This window comes from Pseudophryne corroboree, chromosome 3, assembly GCF_028390025.1.
Source record: "Pseudophryne corroboree isolate aPseCor3 chromosome 3, aPseCor3.hap2, whole genome shotgun sequence".
Lineage (NCBI taxonomy): Eukaryota > Metazoa > Chordata > Amphibia > Anura > Myobatrachidae > Pseudophryne > Pseudophryne corroboree.
In genome coordinates, this window is record NC_086446.1 from 265,358,359 (window position 1) to 265,385,156 (window position 26,798).

General features: G+C 47.3%; 2 protein-coding genes across 2 annotated transcripts; one reads left to right on the forward strand and one right to left on the reverse strand.

Moving 5' to 3' along the window:
• Positions 1-17,602: 17,602 nt before the first annotated feature.
• On the forward strand, positions 17,603-19,565 carry LOC135057683 (uncharacterized). Its single transcript, XM_063963479.1, has 3 exons — positions 17,603-17,714; positions 17,790-18,872; positions 19,503-19,565. The coding sequence occupies exon 2, from the start codon at positions 17,939-17,941 to the stop codon at positions 18,473-18,475; it is 537 nt and encodes a 178-aa protein (XP_063819549.1). The 5' UTR covers positions 17,603-17,714; positions 17,790-17,938; the 3' UTR covers positions 18,476-18,872; positions 19,503-19,565.
• Positions 19,566-20,367: 802 nt separating this feature from the next.
• Positions 20,368-22,926, reverse strand: LOC135057684 (putative nuclease HARBI1). The gene is made up of 3 exons (XM_063963480.1): positions 21,539-22,926; positions 21,079-21,450; positions 20,368-20,994 (listed from the first exon to the last, which is right to left on the reverse strand). Coding segments are annotated over exons 1-3 (1,137 nt in total). The 5' UTR covers positions 22,302-22,926; the 3' UTR covers positions 20,368-20,992.
• Positions 22,927-26,798: the final 3,872 nt, after the last annotated feature.

Consider the following 26,798-nt stretch of genomic DNA (forward strand, 5'->3'; position numbering starts at 1 on the left):
TCGTTCCTCCTTGTTTGTTGTATGCGACCGTCGTCGCGTTGTCTGACTGCACCTGGACAGACTGAAACCGAAGCATGTGCACTGCTTGTCGGAGCGCATTGTAAATTGCCCGTAGTTTCAGGACATTTATAGACAGCAATCTATTGTGATCCGCACAGAGACTCTGGAGCTGAAAATTTTGAACTACAGCTCCCCAACCTCTGAGTCTAGAGTCCGTCATTAGAACTATCCAATGACCGGCGCTGAATTGTGCTGTTAGATTGTGTACTTTGAGCCACCAGATTAGAGATACTCTGGGCCGTGGCGACAACCTCCCCCTGTGGTGAATCTGCAGATGCGAGCCCAACCATTGTGCGAGCACCTCCAGTTGAAAAGGACGTGAGTGAAACCTTCCGAACTGAATCGCTTCGAAAGCCGTCACCCTTGTGCCTAAGAGGCGAATGCACAAATGTACCGAGACTGTGCGTGCTTGAGCACGAATTGTCTGTACTTTATGTTTTGGTAGGTAATTTCTTTGATCTACCGTACGGAGAATCATTTCTAGGAATTTAAGTGATTGAGACGAATTCAGAAGTGATATCTTGAATCTGACAATTCCACCGTGTTGAACTAGGTCATTGTATGTTAGTAATATTTGTTGAACTAGAGCTGTGATGAGAAGGTTATCTAAGCACAGAACCATTATCACCAGCCGGGATCTGAGAATAACTTATCCCAGACATCACCCCCGTGACAACCCGAGGCGCTGATGAGAAACCAAACAGGAGAGTTTGAATGATGGACTGCCCACGTCTAATTATGCCAGATGTAGTGGCAAAATTTTGAATACGCAAAAACGCATTCTTGACTTCTAGGGAGAATATGATTTCAATGGTTGTAAACCTGCAATCACTGACCGCATGAATTCCACTGATTGAGCCACTTTTGGCATATAACAGTCGGCTGGGTGCGGTACTACAAACAAAATAGTAATACCTTGAATCTAGGAGCCACTGAATTGCGGTCTACAGAACTGCCTTTTTGTCTTCCGACACAGGCCGGCTAGTCTTGGATGTAGCCTTGACAAACCACAACAAAGGTGGTAGACAATGGAACTCTATGTGTGATTGAACACTAATTATGTAACCGCCGATCTGTAACCGCCGATCTGTGGATTTCAGTAATAATGTCGAATGAGACATCCGAAGAATTGCTTGCCCAAAAGACGAAACAAGACAATTAAAAAACCTTGCCATGCCATTGGCAGCAGCCATTCTGTCTGAACGACGGTTAAACCACGTTCTCGAGCACGTGTCGTGTGTTGTAGAACAACTGGAAAAGACTGAGGTTAAAAAGATTTGAACCCTGGTGCAGTTTTCCTTGTAAGAACTGGTGTGGCAATGGCTGTAAATAGACTCTCACAACGGAGCGTAAGACCTGAAAACGTTCTAATTTAGGAGTAAAGAACACATTTTCGTGTAAGGCCACGCAAAGCGTCTGTCCACTACAAAGAGTGATGACGGACTACGAGAACTAACATGGCTGACAGCTATAGCAGACATGCGTAAATTCTCAGGCGATATACCAATGTAAGTAACAAGCCGTCGAAACTGATTTGAGGCCAGAACTGGCTATTAACTACGTCTGCGACTATAATGTCGGTAACCCAAACCCCAACTACAGCATAACCATTGTCTTTAGCATAGGTGGAATGTCCACTCTGACTAGTTATTAAGTGTAGGTGCAGGCGGGACCAAGACAGTTTTGACACCAAGAAATGCTGTCATAGCCTCTGGTATATTGAATGGCTTAATAATAGAATTAGAACTATGAACCCACACACACCCGCACAGGTGCTCGCTGCGTTCTATCGTATAGGAACGCTTGCATCTGAACTAGGTTCCTTAGTGGCATTAAAAACTCAGAACCTTGCGTCTGGCATTGAATCTTTTTGTACCACACAGCCGATGTTAGCATGCGCCCTTGATGGGTACTGTTTTCTTATTATATATTATCAGTTACTTAAATAGCGCAGACATATTCCGCAGCGCTCTCACAGATAATACATAACCCTCCAGATGAGCCTGTGACTACGTTATAAACAGTTAGATGTAGCAGCTCAAAAAGGATTAGGATATATATCCGGATGCTTACTGGTATTCCCACTGTGCACGTGGACCCTTAGATAAGTAACGTGCACATAACTAGAAAAGAATTGCTGCACACTTTCTTGTGACAGAAAATTCCTAACACCACCCCTGCTCCTCTAGTGGGGAAGTGTTGTAGAACAGCAGAAAAAAATTCCTGGATAAAGAACCAGGAAATGGAGTTAAAATGGTGTCCAGCCATGTGCTTAGTGCCATGTGCTTTCACCATATCTTAAGTATAAGAAAAAATAACCAATATTGAGCATTTTCAATTTACAGTAATATTAGTTACAACAGATCAGGCATACATTACATATTACCGCCTATATACATATGTAGTATACTCCTATACTACAATATCCATAGTGAATCCCTATGCATATTTTAGTTCTAACATAATATGCCTATTCTTGATAACATTGCACCTCGTGCTGCTGTATAATCATTCCCCCTTGTGTCCTGCGATCTCCCTGTGCAGCCGTAGTGCTGTTCCCTTCTCCCTCACCATAGCTAGCAGAGGAGAGCCGGGAAGCCGGAGAGCAGCGGAGGACGGAGGTAGAAGCCCAGCGGCGGCAGCCTGTCTGTCCGCGGCTGGGCTGAATAGCGGGCAGCGGGAGTGCACTGTGATCACTGTGTTCCCGCTGAGATAATCATCCCCCCTTGCAACGTGCGGCCAGAGCACCGGGCGGACAGTTAGGCACGGGCGTCTAGGTAGCGGCGGCCAGCGGGGTGCTGTAGCGGCGGCCAGCGGGGAACATGGAGCGGGCGGCCAGCAGGGTGTATGTAGCGGCGTCCCGCGGGGTCTGTAGCGGCGACCAGCGGGGAGCATGGAGCGGGCGGCCAGCGGCGGAAGACCACGCTCCCAGCACCTGCTGTGTGTCTGGGAGCGTGCAGTACTGGGGGAGTACACTAACCTTGCGGAAGCTGTGGAAGCTAACCGCACGATGCAGTCTCTCCTTCGTCTTGTGGCAGCAGCGCTGAAAGCGCCTGTGAAAAAAATTACGACTCCTCTAAAATCTCCTCCACCCAGCTGGAGGAGATGGCCGCTCAATCCTGGACCCTCACTTCTCTGTAAGTGGGGAAAGGACCGCATGCTGCCTGGCTGACACGGCCGTGCTTTTCCTGCAAGCGCCCACGTGTCAGCAGCGGCTGGAGGCAGTACAATTCCGGACCCACACTTTTTAGTAAGTGGGGAAGGTATTGTCTGTAAAATCAATCAAAAATGATAAAAAGTAAAATCAATCAAAAATGATAAAAAGTAAAATCAAACGTGAGCTTTCAGCTCATGATGTGCTTCCTTGAGGCACATAAAAACACTGGATGTCCAGGGAGTATGGAGGAGGGAAGTGGAGGGTTGCTCATTTAAATGTGCCTTCCTTTGCTACGCACCGTCCATATCCCAAGAGTACTCCAGTGACCCCTAGTGGATGAAAAAGAAAGAGTCTTCTTTTCTCCTTCCCCCTAACATGGTACAATTGTCAGCAGCACAATACCCCTTGCCCAAACCCCTGCGCAGTGTAGTCAGCACAAGCAGGGATACAGGAGAGATATGGTGACTAAAATCACAGAGAAAAATACAATCAGAGTATAGCTTGTGAATATCCTATATTATTATAAACCTGACGCACCAAGCTCCCTCAGGTTATAGAATATAGGGATAGCAAGTTAAGTGAGAGACACGAAATGGAAATCACTCAGCAAGCTAATGCACACACATATAGTCACAGTTATACAATGCAGAGGTTATTCCCAACAATAATACTGCACTGGACTAGCTCATATATATAGCTATGTAATCAATAGATATAACACTGCACAGTAAGAACTGGATGTATATCACAGGGTACTTGTACCTGAGAACCCTGACTAAATGCACTCTCTTAACTATCACTGTCTAAATGACATGTAGAATACTTAAGTGTCTTGTAAAGTCACAGCGCTGACTACCAGGCGGCTTTACAAAGGAGGATTTGCCCAAGCAGTTCCAGGAACAGTGTAGCTGAGATAAATGCGCCCACACACTGACAGGGAGTGAGGGAGAGACAGATATGCAGCTCCAGGGCGGGAATATTTACTGGAAATAGCGCCCTGAGGCTGGGGGAGGGGCTCCAGGTCTAAGCCTTATCCCCTCTGCTGGCAAAACCACCTGGTACTGCGGGCTACAAATAAAAAGGTTTAAAGAGAAAACCTGACCTGCCCCCATGCCCTGGTGATCTAGTGGGATCGCCTGTACTGCCACAGTGGCCAGCGCGCGCGGCCCGCCTCCCACCGGCCCCCGCGAACAGGACCTACTCACTACCTCCAGAAGCGCGGCCACACGATCCCGGAGAGCCCCAGTCGTGTGTGCCTGACCAGAAGAAAACCGGAGCCTCCCGCTGTAGTTACCCAGCAACCAGGGCGCGGGAGTGTACAGCGCCGCTGGGGAGAGATGGAGCTGCAGCAGTGAATGTCTCCTGACATCTACACACTGCTGCAGCCCTTGAAGTCTTCACTTTTCTTCATAAAAAAGCTCTTCTTAGAGCTGCCCGGAGAAGCCACTGTTATGTGCCTGCTATCTGTGGCACCATCTACAAAACTGAGCTCCTGTGCAGGGAGGCGGGGTTATAGAGGAGGCGGCGCTATGCATCTTGGGAACAGTCAAAGCTTTTGAGCCTGTTGGTGCCTCGGATCAAGATCCTACTCTACACCCCAATGTCTATCCTTGTGGATCCCAGTGTACCCCGCAGCAGAAATATAAAACTGCATATTAGGCTTGTGGAGCTGTAGCAGGGGCCAGCTGCTTGAAGGCTGATATCTGGTTCTGGGCATAACAGAGACAAGCTGTCAGTGTCCACCAATAGGGGAGAGTCTCCGCTTTTGGAGTATACCATCAGAAAAACTCCAAGTCAGACAGAACCTGAGATATCTGGCTGGAAAGAGCAATTAACAGGCTTGGATGGTGACCACTGCTTTCAAGACGAATATCTCCGGTTCCCCAAGGCAGATTTAAAAAAAATCTGGTACCCCTGGAAAGAAGGGACCCTCAGCTTTCAGCATATGGCCCTATACTCCTGGGGCCCTTGGGCAAGAGCACATATGAAAAGATGGCCCTCTGTGAGCTCAGTGTGTATGGGTGCAGTGTGTATGTGTGAGACTTCAGTGAGGATGGGAACATAGTGAGTATATGGGAGCACAATATATGTGTCTAGTGCCACAGGGTGTGTGAGCTCAGTGTGTATGGGGGGGGGGGGGTCAGTGTGTGTGTGAGCTGTGTATAGGGCCACAGTATGTGTGTGAGTTCAGCGTGTATGGGGGACACTGTGTGTATGGGGGTCACAGTGTGTATGAGCTCGGTGTGTATGGGGGTAGAGTGTGTGTGAGCTCAGTGTGTATGGAGGCATAGTGTGTGTGTGTATGTGAACATGGTGAGTATATGGGAGCACAGTATGTGTGTGTATAGGGCCACAGTATGTGTGTGAGTTCAGTGTGTATGGGGAACACAGTGTGTGTATGGGGGTCACAGTGTGTATGAGCTCAGTGTGTATGGGGGTAGAGTGTGTGTGAGCTCAGTGTGTATGGAGGCAGAGTGTGTGTGTGTATGTGAACATGGTGAGTATATGGGAGCACAGTATGTGTGTGTATAGGGCCACAGTGTGAGTGTGTGTGTGTGAGCTCAGTGTGTATGGGGGCAGTGTGTGTGTATGGGAACATAGTGAGTACAGTATATGGGAGCACATTATGTGTAAGTGTGTATGGGGGCACAGTGAGTGTGTATGAGAGCACAGTGTGTGTGTGGCGGTGTTGGAGATAGACTCTGTATATCAACGTCCTTCGGTCATCTGTTTAATACCCTTAAACATCAGTCAATGGTTCTGTACTTCGCAGCCGGCTGGAGACCAGAAATAATGAGACAACACACAGGAGATATGTAGAAGCTCAGCAAGTCATTTCTGATCTGACTCGTTGCTCTATGAGCCTTTATTTATACACAAATGAACAAAGGAATAAAGGTATAGCAGTGTGTTAGCCAATCAAAGTACACCGTGTGCAAAGATAAACAATGATTTAATGAAACCAATTATAGCATTCCTGTACTGTATGTATATTCTTATCAGTACTTTCTCATTAATTTAATAAGGCGGCCTTTTCCTTATCGCCATCTGGACATTAATCTTGAAAGCCTTCTTTTCATTGTCACCTGGACATTCCAAAACATACTCATTTAATGTTCTCATCATGCAATTAAAGTTTTCTCTCAGCCTGGGAGTTAACTAAATGTCCTTTTGACTGCAGCTGGAGAAATCATATTGCTCTTAACAAAATAGTTTCTCACAGAAATATCTATGTAATTCATTTAAGGAAATTACATATACTAGCTGGCTATGTTCACTTATTAAAGCAATGAACATTCTAATCAATACCAAATTATGAAAGATAGAATCACATAACTGCTTATTGGGTTAAAACTTATTATATAGCATTATGCGTACTTTTAGTTATTAAACACAAAGCTTACAACAATTATAAAGATGATTTTATATTTATAATTGTTCTATTTGCTTCAAAACGCTTGAAGGTCCTTTTCTGGGCATCTTGCCAAAAAATACTATCTAGCAATTATAAATCTGCAGGTGTGAATTCCTTAGCCTAACAAGCTAATAGGGAGTCTCTTCCCTTTCAGGTCATTATTTTTAACAAGCTACTAACTTCTCATCATATAATACTTTTCGTTGTATAGAAGTACAAAAATTCACTTAATAAACGGGGTAGGTAGGATTAATAACCCATATATGCATCTGAGCTGATCCTTGACCATTATCAATATGTTGGAGTGCATATTTCTTATACAGGTTGCTAGGGCTAAGGGTCTCATGCATATATCACATAAATGTCAGCATTACTTATAAACCTATAAAAAAAAAATAGCTTGAAATACATCTAAAGTGGCTGCCATTATACAAAATAGCTGATAGCTGCTTTAGCATAATGCTGTCTCTTTTAGCGGCATAGTGTATGTGTGTGAATGGGAGCAGTGTGAAAATATACAGAAGTGTGTGTGTGTGTCTGAATGTATGGGAGCACAGTGTGTGTTTTGGGGAGCACTGTGTGTGTATACTGTATGCATGACAGTCTGTATATGTAAGGGGCAGTGTGTGTGTGTGTGTGTGTATACTGTATGCATGGGAGCAATGTGTATGTGTGTTTAAAGGGACACAGCGTGTGTATATGTATGGGAGCACAGTGTGTATATAGGGACACAGTGTGCGTTTGTATAGGGACACAGGCCCTCATTCAGACCTGATCGGTCGCTAGCAGTTTTTTGCAGCACTGCGATCAGATAGGCGCCGCCTATAGGGGAGTGTATTTTTGCTGTGCAAGTGTGCGATCACATGTGCAGCTGAGCTGTACAACAAAAATTTGTGCAGTTTCTGAGTAGCTCAGGACTTACTCAGCCACTGCGATCACTTCAGCCTGTCCAGGCCCGGAATTGACGTCAGACACCCGCCCTGCAAATGCCTGGATACGTCTGCGTTTTTCCATCCACTCCCAGAAAACGGTCAGTTGCCAACCACAAATGCCTTCTTCCTGTCAATCTTCTTGCAACCGCTTTTTTTGGTAGTTCTGTCGCTGCCCGGCGAACCCCGTCACCGGGCAGCGACGCGCCTGCGCAATGCAGAGTTCAGTTCAGACCGGATCGCAGCACTGCAAAACACTGCTAGCGTGCAATCGGGTCTGAATGAGGCCCACAGTGTGTGTGTATTTCTCAATCCTAGAGCTAAGTAGAAATAGGGTCATGTAGGAAAAGCCTGAAGCGGGTGATACCAGGCTGGTATACATTCAGAATCCTGGCTGTCGTGATTCCAGCAGCCATATTATCAACACTGTAATCCCGACAGCTGTCAAAACACCGGCAACGGAATCCCGACAGCCAGAATCCCAATGGTATTAACAAAAGGGTTAGGTTTAGGCGCAGTACGAAGATGGTTAGGGATAGGCTGCAGGGGTGAGGGAGGGTTAGGCTGTGGGGAGGGGGAATTAGGTTTAGGCACCACCGGGGGAGGTTAGGTTTAGGTCGCGGTTAGAGGAGGGGAGTTAGGATACTTACCTTGCCCCTGTCAAGATTGCAGTGATCGGAATACTGACTGCCAGCATCCCCGCTGAGATATCATACTGTATCCATACGGGTGGTCTTCAGTATGCCGGCTGTCGGGATCCCGGCGCACAGTATACCGGCGCCGGTATCCCGACAGCCGGCATACCGACACTTATTCTCCCTCGTGGGGGTCCACGACCCCCCTGGAGGGAGAATAAAATAGTGTGGCGCACGTAGCGCGCCACCGTGCCCGTAGCGTGCCAGCAAGGGGCTCATTTGCGCTCGCCACACTGTCGGTAAGCTGGCGGTCGGGCTGCTGGGCGCCCGACCGCCGGCATATCGTAGTGAACCCATCCATACGGCCAAGTAACTTAGAATACTGTAGTCACCCTAGTTCTCAATGCACCAATTTAACAAGATCAGAAGGCTAGTTGATAGATTAGGGTTAGGTTGCAGGGAGGGGGAGTTAGGCACCCATGGGGAGGGTTAGGCTGTGGGGAGGGGGGTTAGGCATTATAAGGGGAGGTTAGGCTAGGGGCAGGGAGGGTTAGGTGGTTGGGGAGAGGGGAGAACACCCCCTCTACTCACCCCAAGCTGTATGGTGTAAATCCAGTTTTGTTAGCCAGTGCCTCCCCAGTCATTGACCTCACCGCACGTTACTGGAGCCTAGAGGGTGTAGGCATAATACTGTATAAGGCATGTCTCCATGTTCATTTACATACTGGTATGGGCTATAGTGGATACATGGGTGCCATTGATATGGGGCCCAGAGGCTTACTAGACTGTCCCTTTAAACCAGAACACTCATGAATTACACAGGTTCTGTGGCTGGCTGACTTCAAACCTGCAATTTATCTAGTTTTAAACCATTAGAGAGCCTGTGTAATTCATGAGAGTCCCGGGCCATATAGTGCTTGTAATTACCTGTTATGTAATTATGATTTGCCTATTGCCTGGCTTCAGAAGAACTTGTCTGTGCTCATATACTGTAGGTCTCTCTCTCACTGATATCCACACTGGATCCATCTCCCATGCTCCTGTTTCACCTTCACATGTACAGCTCAGCTAATCCATAAGACCAGAATTGTCAGAAAGTAGATATCTCCTTGCTTACATCAACTCATAGTGGAATTGCCTGCAGCAGGAAGTATCACCCTTAGGTAGGAGGAGCTGGTTGGTCCCCGCCTTCTCTTCCCCCGTCCAGTGATGGAAGTACTGGAGACAATGGAGTCATTGCCACCAGGCCTGAAGGTGCACCTCCTCCAGTGTCAGGGCCAGTGCAGATTACCTGCTGCATCGGGGCCCCCATACAGATAATAATGGGGGGGGGAGGGGGAAATCACATGTTGAGAAAAAAAGCACAGAGTGGAGCCTCCAGCAGGGAGCATGGTCTGGGCACAGCAGCGCTCGTGGCTCCTGATACATCCATACCATGCTCCCAGTATAGAGGCACCAATTTCTCTACATGCTTTATTCTCAGCAGGTGACGCATGCATGCGGCGAGTTAAGATTTGTGCAGAGGAGGGGACATCAGAGAAAAGCGTGGAGGATGGGGTGCTTGTGTCCATGTGAGGGTGCAGCAGTGTGTTTAAGGGGAGGGCAGCTGTGTGAGGGAGAAAGGAATGGGGAGAGCTGAGTCTGTGTGTGGACCTGTTTGAGAAGATGGGAGCTGTGTAAGTGGGGTAAGTGGTGTGTGGGGGGTAGTCTCTATGAGGAAGGGATAGATATGTAAAGAAGGAAATGTAGGAGGAATCTTTGTGACTGGGTAGAGCTGTGTGGGTATAGGGTGTGTGTGAGGGGAAAGCTTTGTATCTGGCTCTATACAATCTCCACAATATTTGCCCCACTAAGGGCTGTAACAATGGCCCAGAGGGTGCTACCAGGACTACCATACATATGGCACCTGACTACCGCTGAAAGATCCCTACTCCTAGAAGCAACCCCTAGCATGTACTCTGCTCCCTTCTTAAATTGTGCAGCTGACCCATTGGAGAAGTAGAACATTTTCAGTGATTTTTCAAATTTATTCTAAAAGAATAGACTGCCACTGTGATGTGTTTCAGACCGTCTGAAATAACAGCATAGCTAAGATGCTCAGTTTTTGGTTTACCCTTGTAATACACAACTGGGAGAATTGTACAGTAGCTTGATAGCTGGGTGACTGAGCCTTCTTCTTGTGAGTACAGTGTTGCTCCAAGTCCACTGTCTCTCTCTCCTAGCATCCATTCTCCAAGTTGCTGTTCCTCCCTGCTCCCAGCACACATTCTCCCAGTCTGATACTCCTCTGTAATAAAAACTCCACTTTTTCAAATGTGACACAAACGGCTCAGGTACAGGTTAGGTTTGGGTGGGCTTAACTGAGTGACCAGTGGGCTTTCTTCCACTATTTAAAGCCCACCCAAACCTATCCTGTCCCTGGACCACTTCTAATGGTCTAGGTAAATGTTAACGATGGCCTGTTTAACACAATTGAAGTGTCTTTCCATATGAAGCATCTTTACACTTAAGTTTATGTGCCTGCACAGAAGTGGGAGCAGGCGCTCTCTGTAGAATCTCATCCCCAAACGCACCTGAAGAGGAACATGCTTTCCTCTAATGCAGGGCTGGCCAAACCGGTCCTCGAGATCTACCAACAGTTCACATTTTCCAGACTACCTAGCTGGTGCACAGGTGTAGTCATTACTAATTAAGATGTGCTGCATTCATTCCTAACTGACAATTCTACAGATCTCCAAGAGGCCTGGAAAACATGCACTGTTGGTAGATCTCGAGGACCGGTTTGGCCAGCCCTGCTCTAATGTAATGAACTGGAAAAAATATTGTTAGTTGAATTTGAAATTAATTTTTCAGTGATTCATGAAAATTGTAAGCTATAATCCTTTATAGGGCGCCACAAGGGGTCCGCAGCGCCCAATTACAGAGTACATTAACTATATTCCGATTTTTTATTATTTTGTTCCAGTTGAAGACAACATGGGACAGGGTAATAAAGACAACACAGGATAAATAAACATAGTTATGTCAGTGACAACAGAGGGTAGTAAACAGTTATGTCGGTGTCGTCTACTGATATAGCTATCAGGGTGGCAAAAAAACATGGGATTTGGGGCAGTTAAAGACGGTTTAAGTAAGCAAAGAATAAGCACATGAGGGTTGAGGACCCTGTTTGTGAGAGCTTACATTCTAAAGGGGAGGGGCGGGCAGACAGAGTGGTTACAAAGATGGTGTAGACAGTGAGCGTGGAACAGAGGGTTAGGATGAGATTAGGCTGTTTGGTAAAGAAGTGGGTCTTCAGAGGCAGTTTGAAGTTTTGTAGAGAGGTGGAGAGTGAGGGGGAGAGGTAAAGAATTCCAGAGAAAGGGAGCAGCACACGAAGAATCTTGGAGGTGGGAGGAAGTCATCAGTAGGCAAGAGAGGCATCAAGCATTAGTGGAGCTGAGGATGGGTGGGAGTGTAGAGGGAGATAAGGTCAGATATGTAAATGGAAGAGTTGGTGACGGCTTTGAGAGTTCGAGGAGCTCGAAATGGATTCTGCTTAGGAAGGGAAGGCAGTGAAGGCCTTGTAGGAGAGGGGAGGTGGAAATACTGTAGTGCGTTTGGTGAGGAAGATGAGCCAGGCTGCAGCACTGAAGATTGGAGTGGGAAGATTACAGTAGCCCAGTCTGGAAATGACCAGTGAGATGAAAATGGTAGATTTGTGAGCGGTGCTAAATGTATGGTTTGAAGGAGAGGGAGGAGTCAGGGATTACTTCAAGACAGCACACTTGGGGGCTAGAAGAGATTGTAGTGCTATCAATAGATAATGAAATCGTGGGAGGTGAGGTTGTGCGGGAGGGTGGGTAGACGATCAGCTCAGTTTTAGATGTTATGTTTCAGAAAGAGCTGATACAGCAGAGAGACAGTTGGGAGATGTGAGTGAGGAGACCAGCGGAGGTCAGGGGAGGAAAGTTAGATTTGAGTAGCATCACCATAGAGATGGTATAGGAAGTTGAGAGTTAATGAGTTCACCTAAAGATGTAAAGAGAGAAAAGGAGAGGACCAAGAACAGAACCTTGGGGTAACACCTACAGATATTTGAAGTGGGGGGAGGTGGTGTCATGAGAGGAGACGGAATGGTCAGAGAGGAAGGACGATAGCCAGGAGAGCAATATCACGGAGACCAAGGAAGTGAAGGATTTGAGGGGAGAGGGTGGTCCACAGTGTCAAAAGCAGCAGAGAGGTCAAGAAGAATAAGCAGAGTGTAGTGGCTGTTAGATGTGGCAGCATGGAGGGCATTGAAGACTTTGGTGAGGGCAATTTCAGTGGAATTGAAAGAATGGAAGCCAGACTGGAAAGGGTCAAGCGGTGAGTGGGAGGAAAGAAAGGCAGTAAGGCGACTGTAGACAATACGCTCAAGGAGTTTGGCGTTAAAAGGGAGAAGAGAGATGGGTCGGTAGTTGGAGAGGTTGTTTGGATCCAGGGTAGGTTTTTTAAGTATAGGGGAGTGCACGCTTGAAAGCAGCGAGGACAGTGCCTGATGGAAGAGCTTGAGAAGGTGGGAAAGATAGGAACAGGCAAAAGGAAAGAGGTACAGTAGCAAAGGAGGTGAGGGAGGATAGGGTCAAGTGGGGAGGTGGTGGTGGGAGAAACAGATGAGGGCCATGACTTCCTCCCAGGTACATGGGAGAAAGACGTCGAGTTGGTGAGAGGGATGAGGAGGAATGGTAAGGGATAGGTGGTGGCTGGTTGCTAATGGTATGTGAAATCCTGACGTATGGAGTCAATCTTGGAAGTGATATAAGTGGCAAAGTCAACAGCAGACAGTGAGGAGGGAAGACAAGGTGGGAGTGGGCAGAGGAAGGTGTTGACAGTGTCAAACAGGTGCCGTTGGTTGGAAGACTGGAAGATGAGATTTATGTAATATAACTGTTTAGCAAGGGAAAGGGCAGCACTGAAGGACGAGAGCATAAGTTTGAAATGGAGGAAGTCTGCCTTAGTGTGTGATTTCCTCCACTGTGCGCTCAGCAGTGCGTGAGCATTTTTGCAGATACTGTATCTGGTGCATTTGGTGTGCCAGGGTTGAGGATGTAATCTGCGAGGCTGAATAGTGGTTGGTGAAGTGTCAGAGTCCAGAGCAGAAGTAAGGGATGCATTGTATAGGGAAGTGGCTCATGAGAGAGAATAGGACAGAGAAGTGACTCAAACAGGGAGTGTAGGGATGTGCTGTCAATAGCCTCAATGTTACGCTTAGTGATGGCAGCCTTAGGAGGTAGAGATGGGGAACCAGAGAGAGATAAGTTAAGAGAGCAGGTGGTGGTCAGAGAGGGGTAAAGGGGAGTTGGAGAAATCAGAAATATCACAACAGTGAGTGAAAACCAGATCCAGTGATTCATTCATATGGTAGAGTGAGGTGGTCCACTGAGAGAGATCAAGTAAAGAGGTGAGGTTAAGGAGTTTAGAGGCTGGGGATATCGATAGGGATGTTGAAATCACCTAGGATAATGCAGGGAATGGCAGGAGGAAGCAAACTTGTCAAGGAATTTGGATGGGGACAGTAAATGACAGGGACTCGAAGATTAGCAGGTTGGTGGAGGTGTATAGTATGGACCTCGAATGTAGAGAATGTGATAAACAGTTCTGGAGGTATAAGTTGGTAGGTGTAGCTAGAGGGTGAAAGGACCCCAACACCACCACCATGGTGGACCCCGGGTCAGGAGGTGAGAATGTGAGTCCTATAGCAGAGAGCAACACAAGAAACTGTGTCAGTGGGAGTAATCCAGGTTTCAGTGATGGCTAGGAAATGAAGGGAATTGGAGATGTCATGGTCATGGGTTGGGACCAGTTTGTTACAGACAGATCTGGCATTCCAGAGGACACAGGAGAGAGCTAGGGAGTCTGAGGCGGTGATGTGAATGAGATTATCATGGTTTCTGTAGTGATGAGGTGAGATGAATTTGGAAGGGATATAGAGGGTGTAGTGATGTAGTGGTGGTGCTGGTCCCTGTGCTAGGAAGGGAAACTGCAGGAGTGGGGCATGGAGGGAGTGCTGTAGGAGAGGTGAGGTGACAGGGAGAGAGCAGGGCTGGGTGGTAGGGTGGAGTGTCCGTGATGGAGCAGAAGTGAATGACAGTGGGGTAACAGGATTAGAGGAGGAAGTGAAGTGGATGGGAGACAAAGGAGAGGATGATATCTAGACTAGGAGAGAATGATAGGGGTTGTACCAGAGGACAAGATAAAGGATTAGGTAGACAAGGAGTGTTGGGGGAGTGTTGTCAGCATGGGCATAGTGTGATGAATAGAAATAGTAATTTAAAAATAGGAGTGGTGGCAGAATAAGAGACCGCACTAGAATTTCAGAAAGGCAGGTAATAGTAATGCCAAGGTAATTCAGACACGATTTGCAAGTATATAAGATGTGGTTAATGTACACAGGTTAACAGTACAGCAAGCTTATGAAAAATTAAACATTACAGTGTTTCTTTACGCAAACAGAAACCCAGTGTACCTTCATTAACTATGCCCGTCAGACCAAAATTTGTATACCAGGTAATTTCAATGTGAGGCTTAAAATATTGCATTTCATATGTTTCTACAGAAATTGGTTGTATTGTGTTCACAGACAGTGAGGATTGGAGGATGTTAGAAATCAACATACATTAATAGTTGTGTAGCAGTCCAATAGGTATATGCAATAGCGGGCGAATCGCGTCATTAGATCCGCCCCTGTATAATTCGCCCGCTATCGCCAGCCGCAGCCCTATCGCCGGGACCCTGAATTCACTATATTCAATGTATAACTGATTCGCCCCTCCCGCAGGCGGATTACGACCAATCGGCGAGTAGTGGGCGTACTGAATTCGCCTTCCCGCCGAAAGCAGCCCTTTATTAGGGCTTGTTTGCTGCACGTGCTCTGCAGCCATTTTGTGAACCTGCAGAGAGGTGTGTGGAGGTGCAGAGCTAGCAATTTGGTTGTTTGCTGTGGATATCGTTTGGACACCCCAGCAGGCTTTATTCCAGGACAGTCAGGAGGATTCCTGTTACCCCGGAGCAGAGCCATTTTAGGAGCTTTTACTACATTTGTAGGTAAGTACCACATGTGTGTCTGGTGTTGCATGTATGTGTTTGTGTAGTGGGGGTTGCCATGAGGTGTACATGGGGTGTTTGTGCATGTGTGCAGGTATGTGTATAGCCCCTTGCTTGTGTTGCTGCATTTTTAGGGGGAGACTTGTGTTTTGGGGTAGTTTTTCACGTTTTTTTTTTATTCTTTAATTGACTTTTTTGGGTCTTCTATTAGCATTGGTGTACCTCCTGAGTGTGTTTGGATGCTTTCTGGCCATTTTGGGGTGATTTGGAGCAATTTTAGTCGACAGCCTGGTTGACATGTGCTGCTGATTGTTTTTCAAACATGTGTTTTCCCGCCTAATTTTGCTGTGGTGTGCCTCCTGAGTGTGCTGGGATGCTTTCTGGCCATTTTGGGGTGATTTGGAGCAATTTTAGTCGACAGCCTGGTTGACATGTGCTGCTGATTGTTTTTCAAACATGTGTTTTCCCAACTAATTTTGATGTGGTGTACCTCCTGAGTGTGTTGGGATGCTTTCTGGCCATTTTGGGGTGATTTGGAGCAATTTTAGTCGACAGCCTGGTTGACATGTGCTGCTGATTGTTTTTCAAACATGTGTTTTCCCGCCTAATTTTGATGTGGTGTACCTCCTGAGTGTGTTGGGATGCTTTCTTGCCATTTTGGGGTGATTTGGAGCAAGTTGAGTCGACAGCCTGGTCAACATTTTGTGAGGGGCAGCCATTTTGTGAGGGGCAGCCATTTTGTGAGGGGCAGCCATTTATACATGTATGTATTTTTTTTTTATAACAGAGATGTCAAGGGACAAGCCGACCCGATCCGCCCCTTCCCCCACCCCCTCGGATCTATCCCTGCATAGCAATGAGGAGTGGGAGCCAACCCAGGAGGCGGATGCGACCGACCAGGCATCTAGTGACCAGCCGCGGTCGTCAAGGGCCCATGAGAAGTCCAAGAAAAAGCCTAGTAAAAAGGTACTTAACCACACCTGCAGACACAAATAGCATCAAACTTTACCCACTGTAGTTTGTGCAATGCCATGCACACCTACTGTAATAGGTGCGCAATGCCAGGGATACTGACACTCACAGGTACATACCGATCTTATTAAAAACATTTTTTTTTTTTTAATCCCTAAAGGCAAGAAGCCAGCCAGAGGAGCAGTCGGAGGAGGAAGCCTCTGGTGAAGATGCAGGACAGAAAAAGCCGCGTGGACCCAGATACACTGAGGCGGAAAACTGTACCCTAGTAGATTGCGTCGACAGGTCCTACGACATTTTGTATGGACTAAGGGCACAGACCACAGCAGCTAAGGTAAAGCGGAACATCTGGGAATCCATCGCCAGTCAAGTCACTGCAATATCTGGAAACCGCCGGAGCACCAGAAATTGCTTGAAGCAGTACAGTGATTGCCGCAGACAGACCAAGAAGAAGATGGGGATTCAGCGCCGACATGAGACAGCTACGGGAGGTGGCCCGGCTCTCAATCTGAAGTGGCTACCCTGGGAGGACGTTATTAGAAGGCGCATGAACCCTGCCATGGTCGAAGGAGTTCGCGGAGGTGTGGACTCCAGCCGTCCTGCTGGCTTTCCCCAGGAGGAAGAACCGCCCAGAAGACGGAGGAAGGCGGGAGACCAGCCGTCCAAAAGGAGGTCTGATGGTAAGAATACATTCACATGAGCTGTACTTCCCTTTAAAATTTTTGTATGTGCTAATGTGCTTTTTTTTTTTTTTTCAGACAGGCCTGCCCAGAGGACATCACCTGCGCACAGGACATCGCCAGCGCACGGACCGTCACCTGTGCAGCAGGCATCGGCAGCAGCGCGCGGACCATCAACTGCGCCGCAAGCATCGCGAGCACACAGATCGTCACCTGTGCGCCACAGTTCGTCATCGCGCAGTTTGTCACCTGTGCACCAGACGACGTCAGCGCACAGACTATCACCTGTGCGCCAGACACCGTCGGCGACCACACCACAAGATGGGCGCCAAACTACAGCTCCTGCGCGCAGGTCATCACCAGATCGTCGTCTCTCCAGGAGCTCTGGGACTGTGACTGAAGAGCCTCAAGACAACCCTTGTGGACCCATCACCCGATCTGTTTGAGTCCACAGGGTTAACAGACGAAACTTTTCTTGGGTTTGAGGACAGCCGTGCAGACGTATCCAGCCAGACCCTTGAAAAGTCTTCCGAAACGAGGACAAGTGGAGCTCCTGGAGCAGCGGCATCACAGGATGGAGAAGGTTTGTATTTATTTTGTGTGTGTGTGGGAGGGGGGGGGGCAGCAGTTGTGTAAAGTTTATTAACTTTCCCAAAAAAATTATTTTGCAAACAGTGGTGCCACAAACCAGCAGCGGACTAGCTTCGGGGATTGGTTCCTACTTCAGGCCGGATCTCCTACAGGAGTCGTCAGAGGATGACGAGGTGGAAGTGCAGGAGGCTCCAGTTACTACATCCCTGCGTGAGTAAATTGAATTGTGAGCCTTCAAAAAAATGTATGATGAATGTGTATAATATTGTCTAATTTTCTTTTCAGCTGCCCAAATCCAAGTTGTGGCAGACATCCAGGAAGGGCAGAATCCCTCAACTGTTCAGAGGGTTCACACCCTGGCATCAGAGATTGGGACACGCCAGGATACATACACAAATGTTGTGGGAAGCAGACTGGACAACATTGAGAGGACAATGGAGAAAATGTCCAACAGTCTGCATGAACTGCAGAAGACTCTTTCCGACAGCACGGCCACAATACTACAGATCATAATTCAAGATCATAGGGAGAATATGAACGTACTTAACATTCTGTCCGATTCCATGGTCAAGCTTGTGGAAAACACCTCATGTCTGGCAGAAAGCAATAAGAACATGTCGGAGAGTCATCGACACTCCTCTTCCAGCCAACAGGTCATCGCAACCACACTGCAGATGATCTATGAAAAGCTCCCAGTACCAGCTCAACAACACGCTGGTGATCCACCATATCCGCCGTCGCAAGCCACAAGGACGCATCGTACCCTTCCTCAAGTCCCATCCCAGTACAGACAGTCACAGATGTACCAGGGATATACAGGGATGTACCCCACCCCCCAGATGCCTCCACCACCGGCCGCACAATCTTCAGCAGCATGGGCACCGAGGTCCAGTCAACATACTCCCCAGCCTCCCAGGACATCCACGCCCTATCAGGGGGAAGAAGAGGATCCGGACAGACTTCCACCATAAACCCGGTCGTATTATTTTCTTTTCTTTTAAATGTTTTTCATGTATCCCTGTCTTCCCCTCCCATTAGTTTGTTGTTTTTCTTACTATTGTTTTTTCTTTGTTGGCCTTCCCCACCCGTGACCGGGTACTACCAAGGAGCTTTGTGTAGGCATACATGCGCGGGCATGTATGCGGGCGCGTGTGGTAACGGATGAAAGCTCCTTGCGGCTACATGTATGATGGGCCAAAGAGCTATTCTGATACCCCCTTTTTCTTCCAAAAATCCTTTTTTGTAATGATGTACAGTAGGCTTTAATTGTGTGAATTTACTATTCACTAGTCTGTGTTTTTGACTTATTCATAGGATTGGTGAGGAGAAATGAAGTGGACGGCATAAGTTTGTGTTGTGCGTACCAAGGTGAGTAGAACCATGTTTAATTCAAGAAACTTTGAACCGCATGCCTTTGTAGAACAACACCGTTCAGCAATGGGTCATGCTGGGCTGTGTTGTTCCACAAATGTTAGCGTGTCAAATTGCTGACCACTGACGCCACTCTTTCACTTTGAACCGCATGCCTTTGTAGAACAACACCGTCCAGCAATGGGTCATGCTGGGCTGTGTTGTTCCACAAATGTTAGCGTATCAAAGTGCTGACCACTGACGCCACTCTTTCACTTTGAACCGCATGCCTTTGTAGAACACCACCGTCCAGCAATGGGTCATGCTGGGCTGTGTTGTTCCACAAATGTTAGCGTGTCAAAGTGCTGACCACTGACGCCACTCTTTCACTTTGAACCGCATGCCTTTGTAGAACAACACCGTCCAGCAATGGGTCATGCTGGGCTGTGTTGTTCCACAAATGTTAGCGTGTCAAAGTGCTGACCACTGACGCCACTCTTTCACTTTGAACCGCATGCCTTTGTAGAACAACACCGTCCAGCAATGGGTCATGCTGGGCTGTGTTGTTCCCCAAATTTTCATTGAAAAGAAATGAACATGAATTTAGTGCGTCTTTACTTTAATATACTTTTTTTCTTTTCCCCACAGATATCTATATACACAAGAAAAGAATGTAAAGAAGAACAAACTACTTTTTTGTTTTAATTAACTTTCAAACTTTATTAAAAAATTTTTTTCTTCAATAAACTTTTAAAAATAGAAGTTTCCTGTGGTTTTTATTAAAATTTGTAATGCAGTAGAATTGTACGTAAGTAGATTGCCCGGGGAACTGTCTCTTCAAATCCACGCCACTTGGGAAGATACATCGCAGGACCTGTGGAAGAGAACAGTTTGAGCTTCCAGATGTGGGTAATAGTGTCACCCTGGGGCTGGAAAAAGAGGTACATACAACAGTCCACACAACACAAGCGGGTTGCAGCGGCCCAAATGCAACCCTCCTGCACTTGCATCACTACACATCCAAACATTCCCTGACCAGCATTGGTGTATCAGGAGGGAATGTTTGGATGTGCAGTCTTGCAAATGCCGGAGTGCTGCACTTTGGACATTTCGGGGTGATTTTGGACAAGGGAGTCTTGTTGGTCAATGCATCTCACCTGAGGTGGTTGTCTGCTACATGGCGGAGGGTCAGGTCCACATCACCATTAGGTCGCCCATGGAACATCGGGTGAAATGGCGTGTCTCCTCACATCCACGCCACTTGGGAAGATACACCGCAGGACCTGTGGAAGAGAACAGTATGAGCTTCCAGATGTGGGTAATAGTGTCACCCTGGGACTGGAAAGAAGAGGTACATACAGTCCACACAACACAAGCGGGGAACAGTGGGTCCAAATGCAACCCTCCGGCACTTGCGTCACTACACATCCAAACATTCCCTGACCAGCATTGGTGTTTCAGGGAATGTTTGGATGTGTAGTGACGCAAGTGCCGGAGTGCTGCACTTTGGACATGCCGGGGTGATTTTGGACAAAGGGAGTTCTGGGCAATCCATCTCACCTGAGGGGGTTGTCTGCTACATGGCGGAGGTTCAGGTCCACATCACCAGTAGGTCGCCCATGGAACATCGGGTGAAATGGCGTGTCTCTTCACATCCACGCCACTTGGGAAGATACATCGCAGGACCTGTGGAAGAGAACAGTTTGAGCTTCCAGATATGGGTGATAGTGTCACCCTGGGGCTGGAAAAAGAGGTACATACAACAGTCCACACAACACAAGCGGGTTGCAGCGGCCCAAATGCAACCCTCCTGCACTTGCATCACTACACATCCAAACATTCCCTGACCAGCATTGGTGTATCAGGAGGGAATGTTTGGATGTGCAGTCTTGCAAATGCCGGAGTGCTGCACTTTGGACATGCCGGGGTGATTTTGGACAAAGGGAGTTCTGGGCAATCCATCTCACCTGAGGGGGTTGTCTGCTACATGGCGGAGGGTCAGGTCCACATCACCAGTAGGTCGCCCATGGTAGAGTTGGATAAAAGGGTCAAATATTTGCGGTAACCAAACAGGATAAAACAGGGGGGAACAAACTGTATAAACACGGCCTGGGGATACACATCAACAGGATGTAAAACTCTGTAATAGATAAATGAAGAGGTTTTTTTAAAAAAAATCCAATGTCAGTTTACACGATAATACAAATGTTGTCAGTATACTCACAGGTAACTGCAAAAAAATTTTGTATCACTGTCCGCCGGGAATCCTCTCCTTCGCCCATACCCACCGGTAGAGCAGAAGACCGGTTCCCGCGTAGGAAAGCACTACGACGAAGAGTCACCGGCAAACGGTTTGCGACACATATGTTGTGTAAAATACAACATGCATTTACCATGCCGCAAACCTTCGACGGTGAGTACAAAAGAGCACCGCCGGAAGTGTCTAAACATCGAAACCGGCTTTTAAGTACACCGAAGGCACGCTCAATTACTCCCCTCGATGCAATGTGTGTCTCTTGGTAACGTTTTTCTGCTCTACCAACAGGATTAGACAATGGGGTCAACAGCCACGGTTTGTTTGGATAACCCGCATCGCCTATAGAAAATATAAAAAAAATGTTAGGTACTTGTAAAAAAAAAAAAAAATAATAATAATAAAATAATAAAAAAATGAAAATACATACCTAACAGCCAGCCACCAGGCATGTTTCCTGTTTCGAACTTGTCAAACAGCGATGACTGGCTTAGGATGAAGGAGTCGTGAGATGATCCAGGAAATCCCACAAAAATGTTCAAAAATCTCATGTTTACATCACAGACCGCCTGCACGTTCAGGGAATGGAACTGTTTTCGGTTCCGAAAACATTCCTCTGAATTCCGTGGCGGTCTGATCTGCACGTGGGTACAGTCAATCGCGCCCAGCACATTGGGAAATTTGTATTTGTTGAAAAAGCCTAATTTGATCTCACGACATTCGCTGTCCGTCTCTGGAAATGTGATGTACTGGATCGTCAATTTGCGGAAAGCCCTAATGACTTGGGTTATACAGCGCGACAGTGTCGACTGAGAAAAACCGCATGTTTGAGACAGTGTAGGCTGGAATGTGCCCGACGCCAAAAAATGTAATGTCCCCAGCAGTTTCTGAAAACCGCTGATTGCACGATTTGACCGTGCCCGAGGTTCCAAGTCGGCCTCCAACAGAGCGTACAGCGAATATATGTCGCGAGTCGATAAGCGATAATTTTGTATCACCTCGAACTCGCTGAGATCCTCCAGTTCACGCCTAGTGCGATACTGGCGTGGACGTGGAAATGAAACCCGCAATACTGGCTCACCCAATGCAGACATTTGCTGACCTGGATCCTGATGTTCATCAGCACTTTCTTCCTCCATCATACTTGCAGCCAGCATGAACAACACAATCTGGTCAGAAAAAGGCTCCATCATTGTAGTCAGTACAAAAATAGGAATGTGTTTTAAAACGCAGGGATTTTCCTAAAAAAACGATTCCACAGAGCTGACTGTAAAATGGCTCCTTCTCCCTGTAGTCTCAAACCCAGGAGTGAGGAGATAGGAGGGGCTTTGCAGAAGTGTATCCTGGGTAAAACTGTGGAATCATGGGTAAAATTCCCTCAGGAGATTGAAGAAAAAAATATTCCTTTAAAAAATCAATTAAATAATACTTGTGAAGCAAAAAAAGACAAACCAAGTAGATAATCCTTTCAAATATAAATAGATATGCTACTAGCAATCCTCAAATATCCCAAAAAATGATGTTCTAAAAATTTTTTTTGAGAACCCGCCAGTCAACTGAGGCGGACTGAAATAGGCGAATTTGCGGTCGAAAAGTACTGCAGGCGAATTTCCAAACTTGAATTGAATATGCTTGGGGCGAATTGCAGCATCTGTACCATTGCAGAAAAGTCGAATGCGAAAAAAGTCGAATTGACAAAAGTCGAATTCTGAATGTCCGTTTTTTTGCGAAAAAGTACTGTACTGCATAGGCGAATTGATTTTTTGAGGCGAAAACGTTCCGGAATTCGACTTTTTCTGAAATTCGACCGCAATTGCATATACCCCCAAGTGTTCATGTAGTTGTAGGATGTTTTTCCCATTTGTTTTTGTCCAGTTTTTGTCCAGTTTAAGTCCAGGCTAAGGGGTATATTCAATTGAAATCGGATCCATTTCGACATTCATTTGTCAGAATGGATCCGACCTGGGCTATTCAAAGCAATCTCAATTCGACTTTAAAAAAAAGTCGAATTGAAATGCGGGCAGAGGGGGAGAGCAGCGCCAGAGGAGATGGTGGGGGCACAGGGGGAGAGCAGCGCCGGAGGAGATGGTGGGGGCACAGGGGGAGAGCAGCGCCGGAGGAGACGGGAGAGCTGCGGGCACAGGGTGAGAACAGCACCGGAGGAGACGGGGGAGAGCCGGGAGCGCAGCGCTACAGCAGCTGGCAGTGTAGCCGGAGGATGTCACAGCTGGGACCTTGCTTGCGGGAGCCAGGTGGACGCTGCAGTGAGCGGCGGCTGTGACATCCTCCGGCTACGCTGCTAGCTGCTGTGGTCCCGGCTCTCCCCCGGCGCTGCTCTTCCCCCCTCTCCTCCACAGTCCCTCATCTCAGTCCGACATTTTTTTATGTCGGACTGAGATGGTCGGAAACGGGGCCAAATCATGTCGAATTTGGCCCCGTTTCCCTCAAAAGTTCGTGAATCAGCAGCTATTCCGCCAATTCACGTACTATTCGACAAGTCGAATTCCCCGACTTGTCGAATAAAAATGCTGGGGATTGAATAGGTCAAATCACGATTTGACCTTAAAAAGTCGAAAACTGGCGTCTTTTCGACAGACGGCAGCTTTCGACACTAATTGAATATACCACTAAGTCACAAGGCTTCACCCCTGGAATTTTCACCCTTAGGGAGTTCTTCACCTCAATTAAATCAGCACAAGGCTTAAATCAGCTTTATTTACCACTAATACCATGTGATCCCATCATGATCCCCCCAAAAAACCTTTGGGCATTTAACAGTATGAATAATTTTTTAGATTTTCAAAAAAATTGAAGAAAAAAAAAAGAAATAGGATTTTAATACCTACCGGTAAATCCTTTTCTCTTAGTCCGTAGAGGATGCTGGGGATGCTTCAAAAACCATGGGGCATAGACGGGATCCGCAGGAGACATAGGCACACTTTAAGACTTTGATTGGGTGTGATCCGGCTCCTCCCTCTCTGCCTCTCCTCCAGACTCCAGTTTAAGTAACTGTGCCCAGGGAGACGGACATTTCGAGGAAAGAATTGTTAAACCATGGTGAGCATCTTACCAGCTCACACCTCAGTATGCCGCAGAACGTGGCATTCAATAGAACACCAGCCGACGGCATGAAGAATATGCAGCAATACGCTGACAAAGCGTAACACAACCTGTGTGTGTAAACACAATCAATAACAGCACAACGCATGCCATGGCATGATCATCAGCCACAGGCTGACTTAAACACAAAGCACGTGTGTAAACATAGCCAAAAACTGCAGATACAGTACGCACTGGGAGGGGCGCCCAGCATCCTCTATGGACTAAGAGAAAGGGATTTAAAATCCTATTTTCTCATACGTCCTAGAGGATGCTGGGGATACTTCAAGAACCATGGGGTTTATACCAAAGCTATAGAACGGGCGGGAGAGTGCAGACGACTGCAGAACCGAATGACCAAACAAGAGGTCCTCATCAGCCAGGGTATCAAACTTGTAAAACTTCGTAAAGGTGTTTGATCCCGGTCAAGCAGTAGCTCGGCCAAGCTGTAATGCCGAGACCCCTCGGCCAGCCGCCCAGAATGAGCCCACCTTTCTAGTAGAATGGGCCTTCACCGATTTCGGTAACGGCAATCCTGCCGTAGAATGAGCCTGCTGAATCGTAGCATAGATCCAGCGCGCAATAATCTGCTTGGAAGCAGTAGCCCCAATCATGTTGGGAGCCCATAGGACAAACAGAGCCTCTGTTTTCCCAATATGAGCCGTTATGGCGACATAGATTTTTAAAGCTCTGACCACATTGAGAGACTTTAATTCCGCCAAGGTGTCAGTAGTCACTGGCACCAGAATAGGCTGGTTTACGTGAAACCACTTTTGGCAGAAATTGCTGACGAGTTCTCAACTCCGCTCTATCAGCATGGAAGATAAAAATAAGAATTTACTCACCGGTAATTCTATTTCTTGTAGTCCGTAGTGGATGCTGGGTACTCCGTAAGGACCATGGGGAATAGACGGGCTCCGCAGGAGACTGGGCACTCTTAAAAGATTAGGTACTACAGCTGGTGTGCACTGGCTCCTCCCTCTATGCCCCTCCTCCAGACCTCAGTTAGGGAAACTGTGCCCCGGAAGAGCTGACATTACTAGGAAAGGATTTGGAATCCAGGGTAAGACTCATACCAGCCACACCAATCACACTGTACAACTCGTGATAACCATACCCAGTTAACAGTATCAACAACAACTGAGCCTCAGTAACAGATGGCTCATAACAATAACCCTATAGTTAAGCAATAACTATATACAAGTATTGCAGAAGTCCGCACTTGGGACGGGCTCCCAGCATCCACTACGGACTACGAGAAATAGAATTACCGGTGAGTAAATTCTTATTTTCTCTGACGTCCTAGTGGATGCTGGGTACTCCGTAAGGACCATGGGGATTATACCAAAGCTCCCAAACGGGCGGGAGAGTGCGGATGACTCTGCAGCACCGAATGAGCAAACTCAAGGTCCTCCTCAGCCAGGGTATCAAACTTGTAGAATTTTGCAAACATGTTTGACCCCGACCAGGTAGCAGCTCGGCAAAGTTGTAAAGCAGAGACCCCTCGGGCAGCCGCCCAAGAAGAGCCCACCTTCCTCGTGGAATGGGCTTTCACTGATTTAGGATGCGGCAGTCCAGCCGCAGAATGTGCAAGTTGAATCGTGCTACAGATCCAGCGAGCAATAGCCTGCTTTTAGAAGCAGGAGCACCCAGCTTGTCGAGTGCATGCAGGATAAACAGCGAGTCAGTTTTTCTGACTCTAGCCGTCCTGGAAACATAGATTTTCAGGGCCCGGACTACGTCCAGCCACTTGGAATCCTCCAAGTCCCGAGTAGCCGCAGGCACCACAATAGGTTGGTTCAAAAGAAACGCTGATACCACCTTAGGGAGAAATTGGGTACAAGTCCTCAATTCTGCCCTGTCCATATGGAAGATCAGAAAAGGGCTTTTACATGACAAAGAAGCCCATTCTGACAGACGCCTAGCCGAAGCCAAGGCCAAAAGCATGACCACTTTTCACGTGAGATACTTCAACTCCACGGTCTGAAGTGGCTCAAAACAATGATTTTAGGAAATCCAACACTACGTTGATATCCCAAGGTGCCACTGGAGGCACAAAAAAGGGTCTGACTATGCAGCACTCCCTTAACAACGTCTGAACTTCAGGCAGCGTCTTTCCTAGCCTTTAACAGCGTAGGAATCACTTCATCTGGAACGCCCTTTTCCGTTAGGATCCAACGTTCAACCGCCAAGCCTTCAAACGCAGCCGCGGTAAGTCTTGGAACAGACCGGGCCCCTGCAGTAACAGGTCCTGTCTGAGAGACAGAGGCCATGGGTCCTCCGAGATCATTTCTTGTAGTTCTGGGTACCAAGTTCTTCTTGGCCAATCCGGAACTACGAATATAGTTCTTACTCCTTTCTTACTTACTATCCTCCGTACCTTGGGTATGAGATGAAGAGGAGGGAACACATAAACCAACTGGTACACCCACGGTGTCACTAGTACGTCCACAGCTATCGCCTGAGGGTCTCCTGACCTGGCGCAATACTTTTTTAGCTTTTTGTTGAGGCAGGACGCCATCATGTCCACCTGTGGCCGTTCCCAACGGTCTACAATCTGCGTGAAGACTTCTGAATGAAGTCCCCACCCT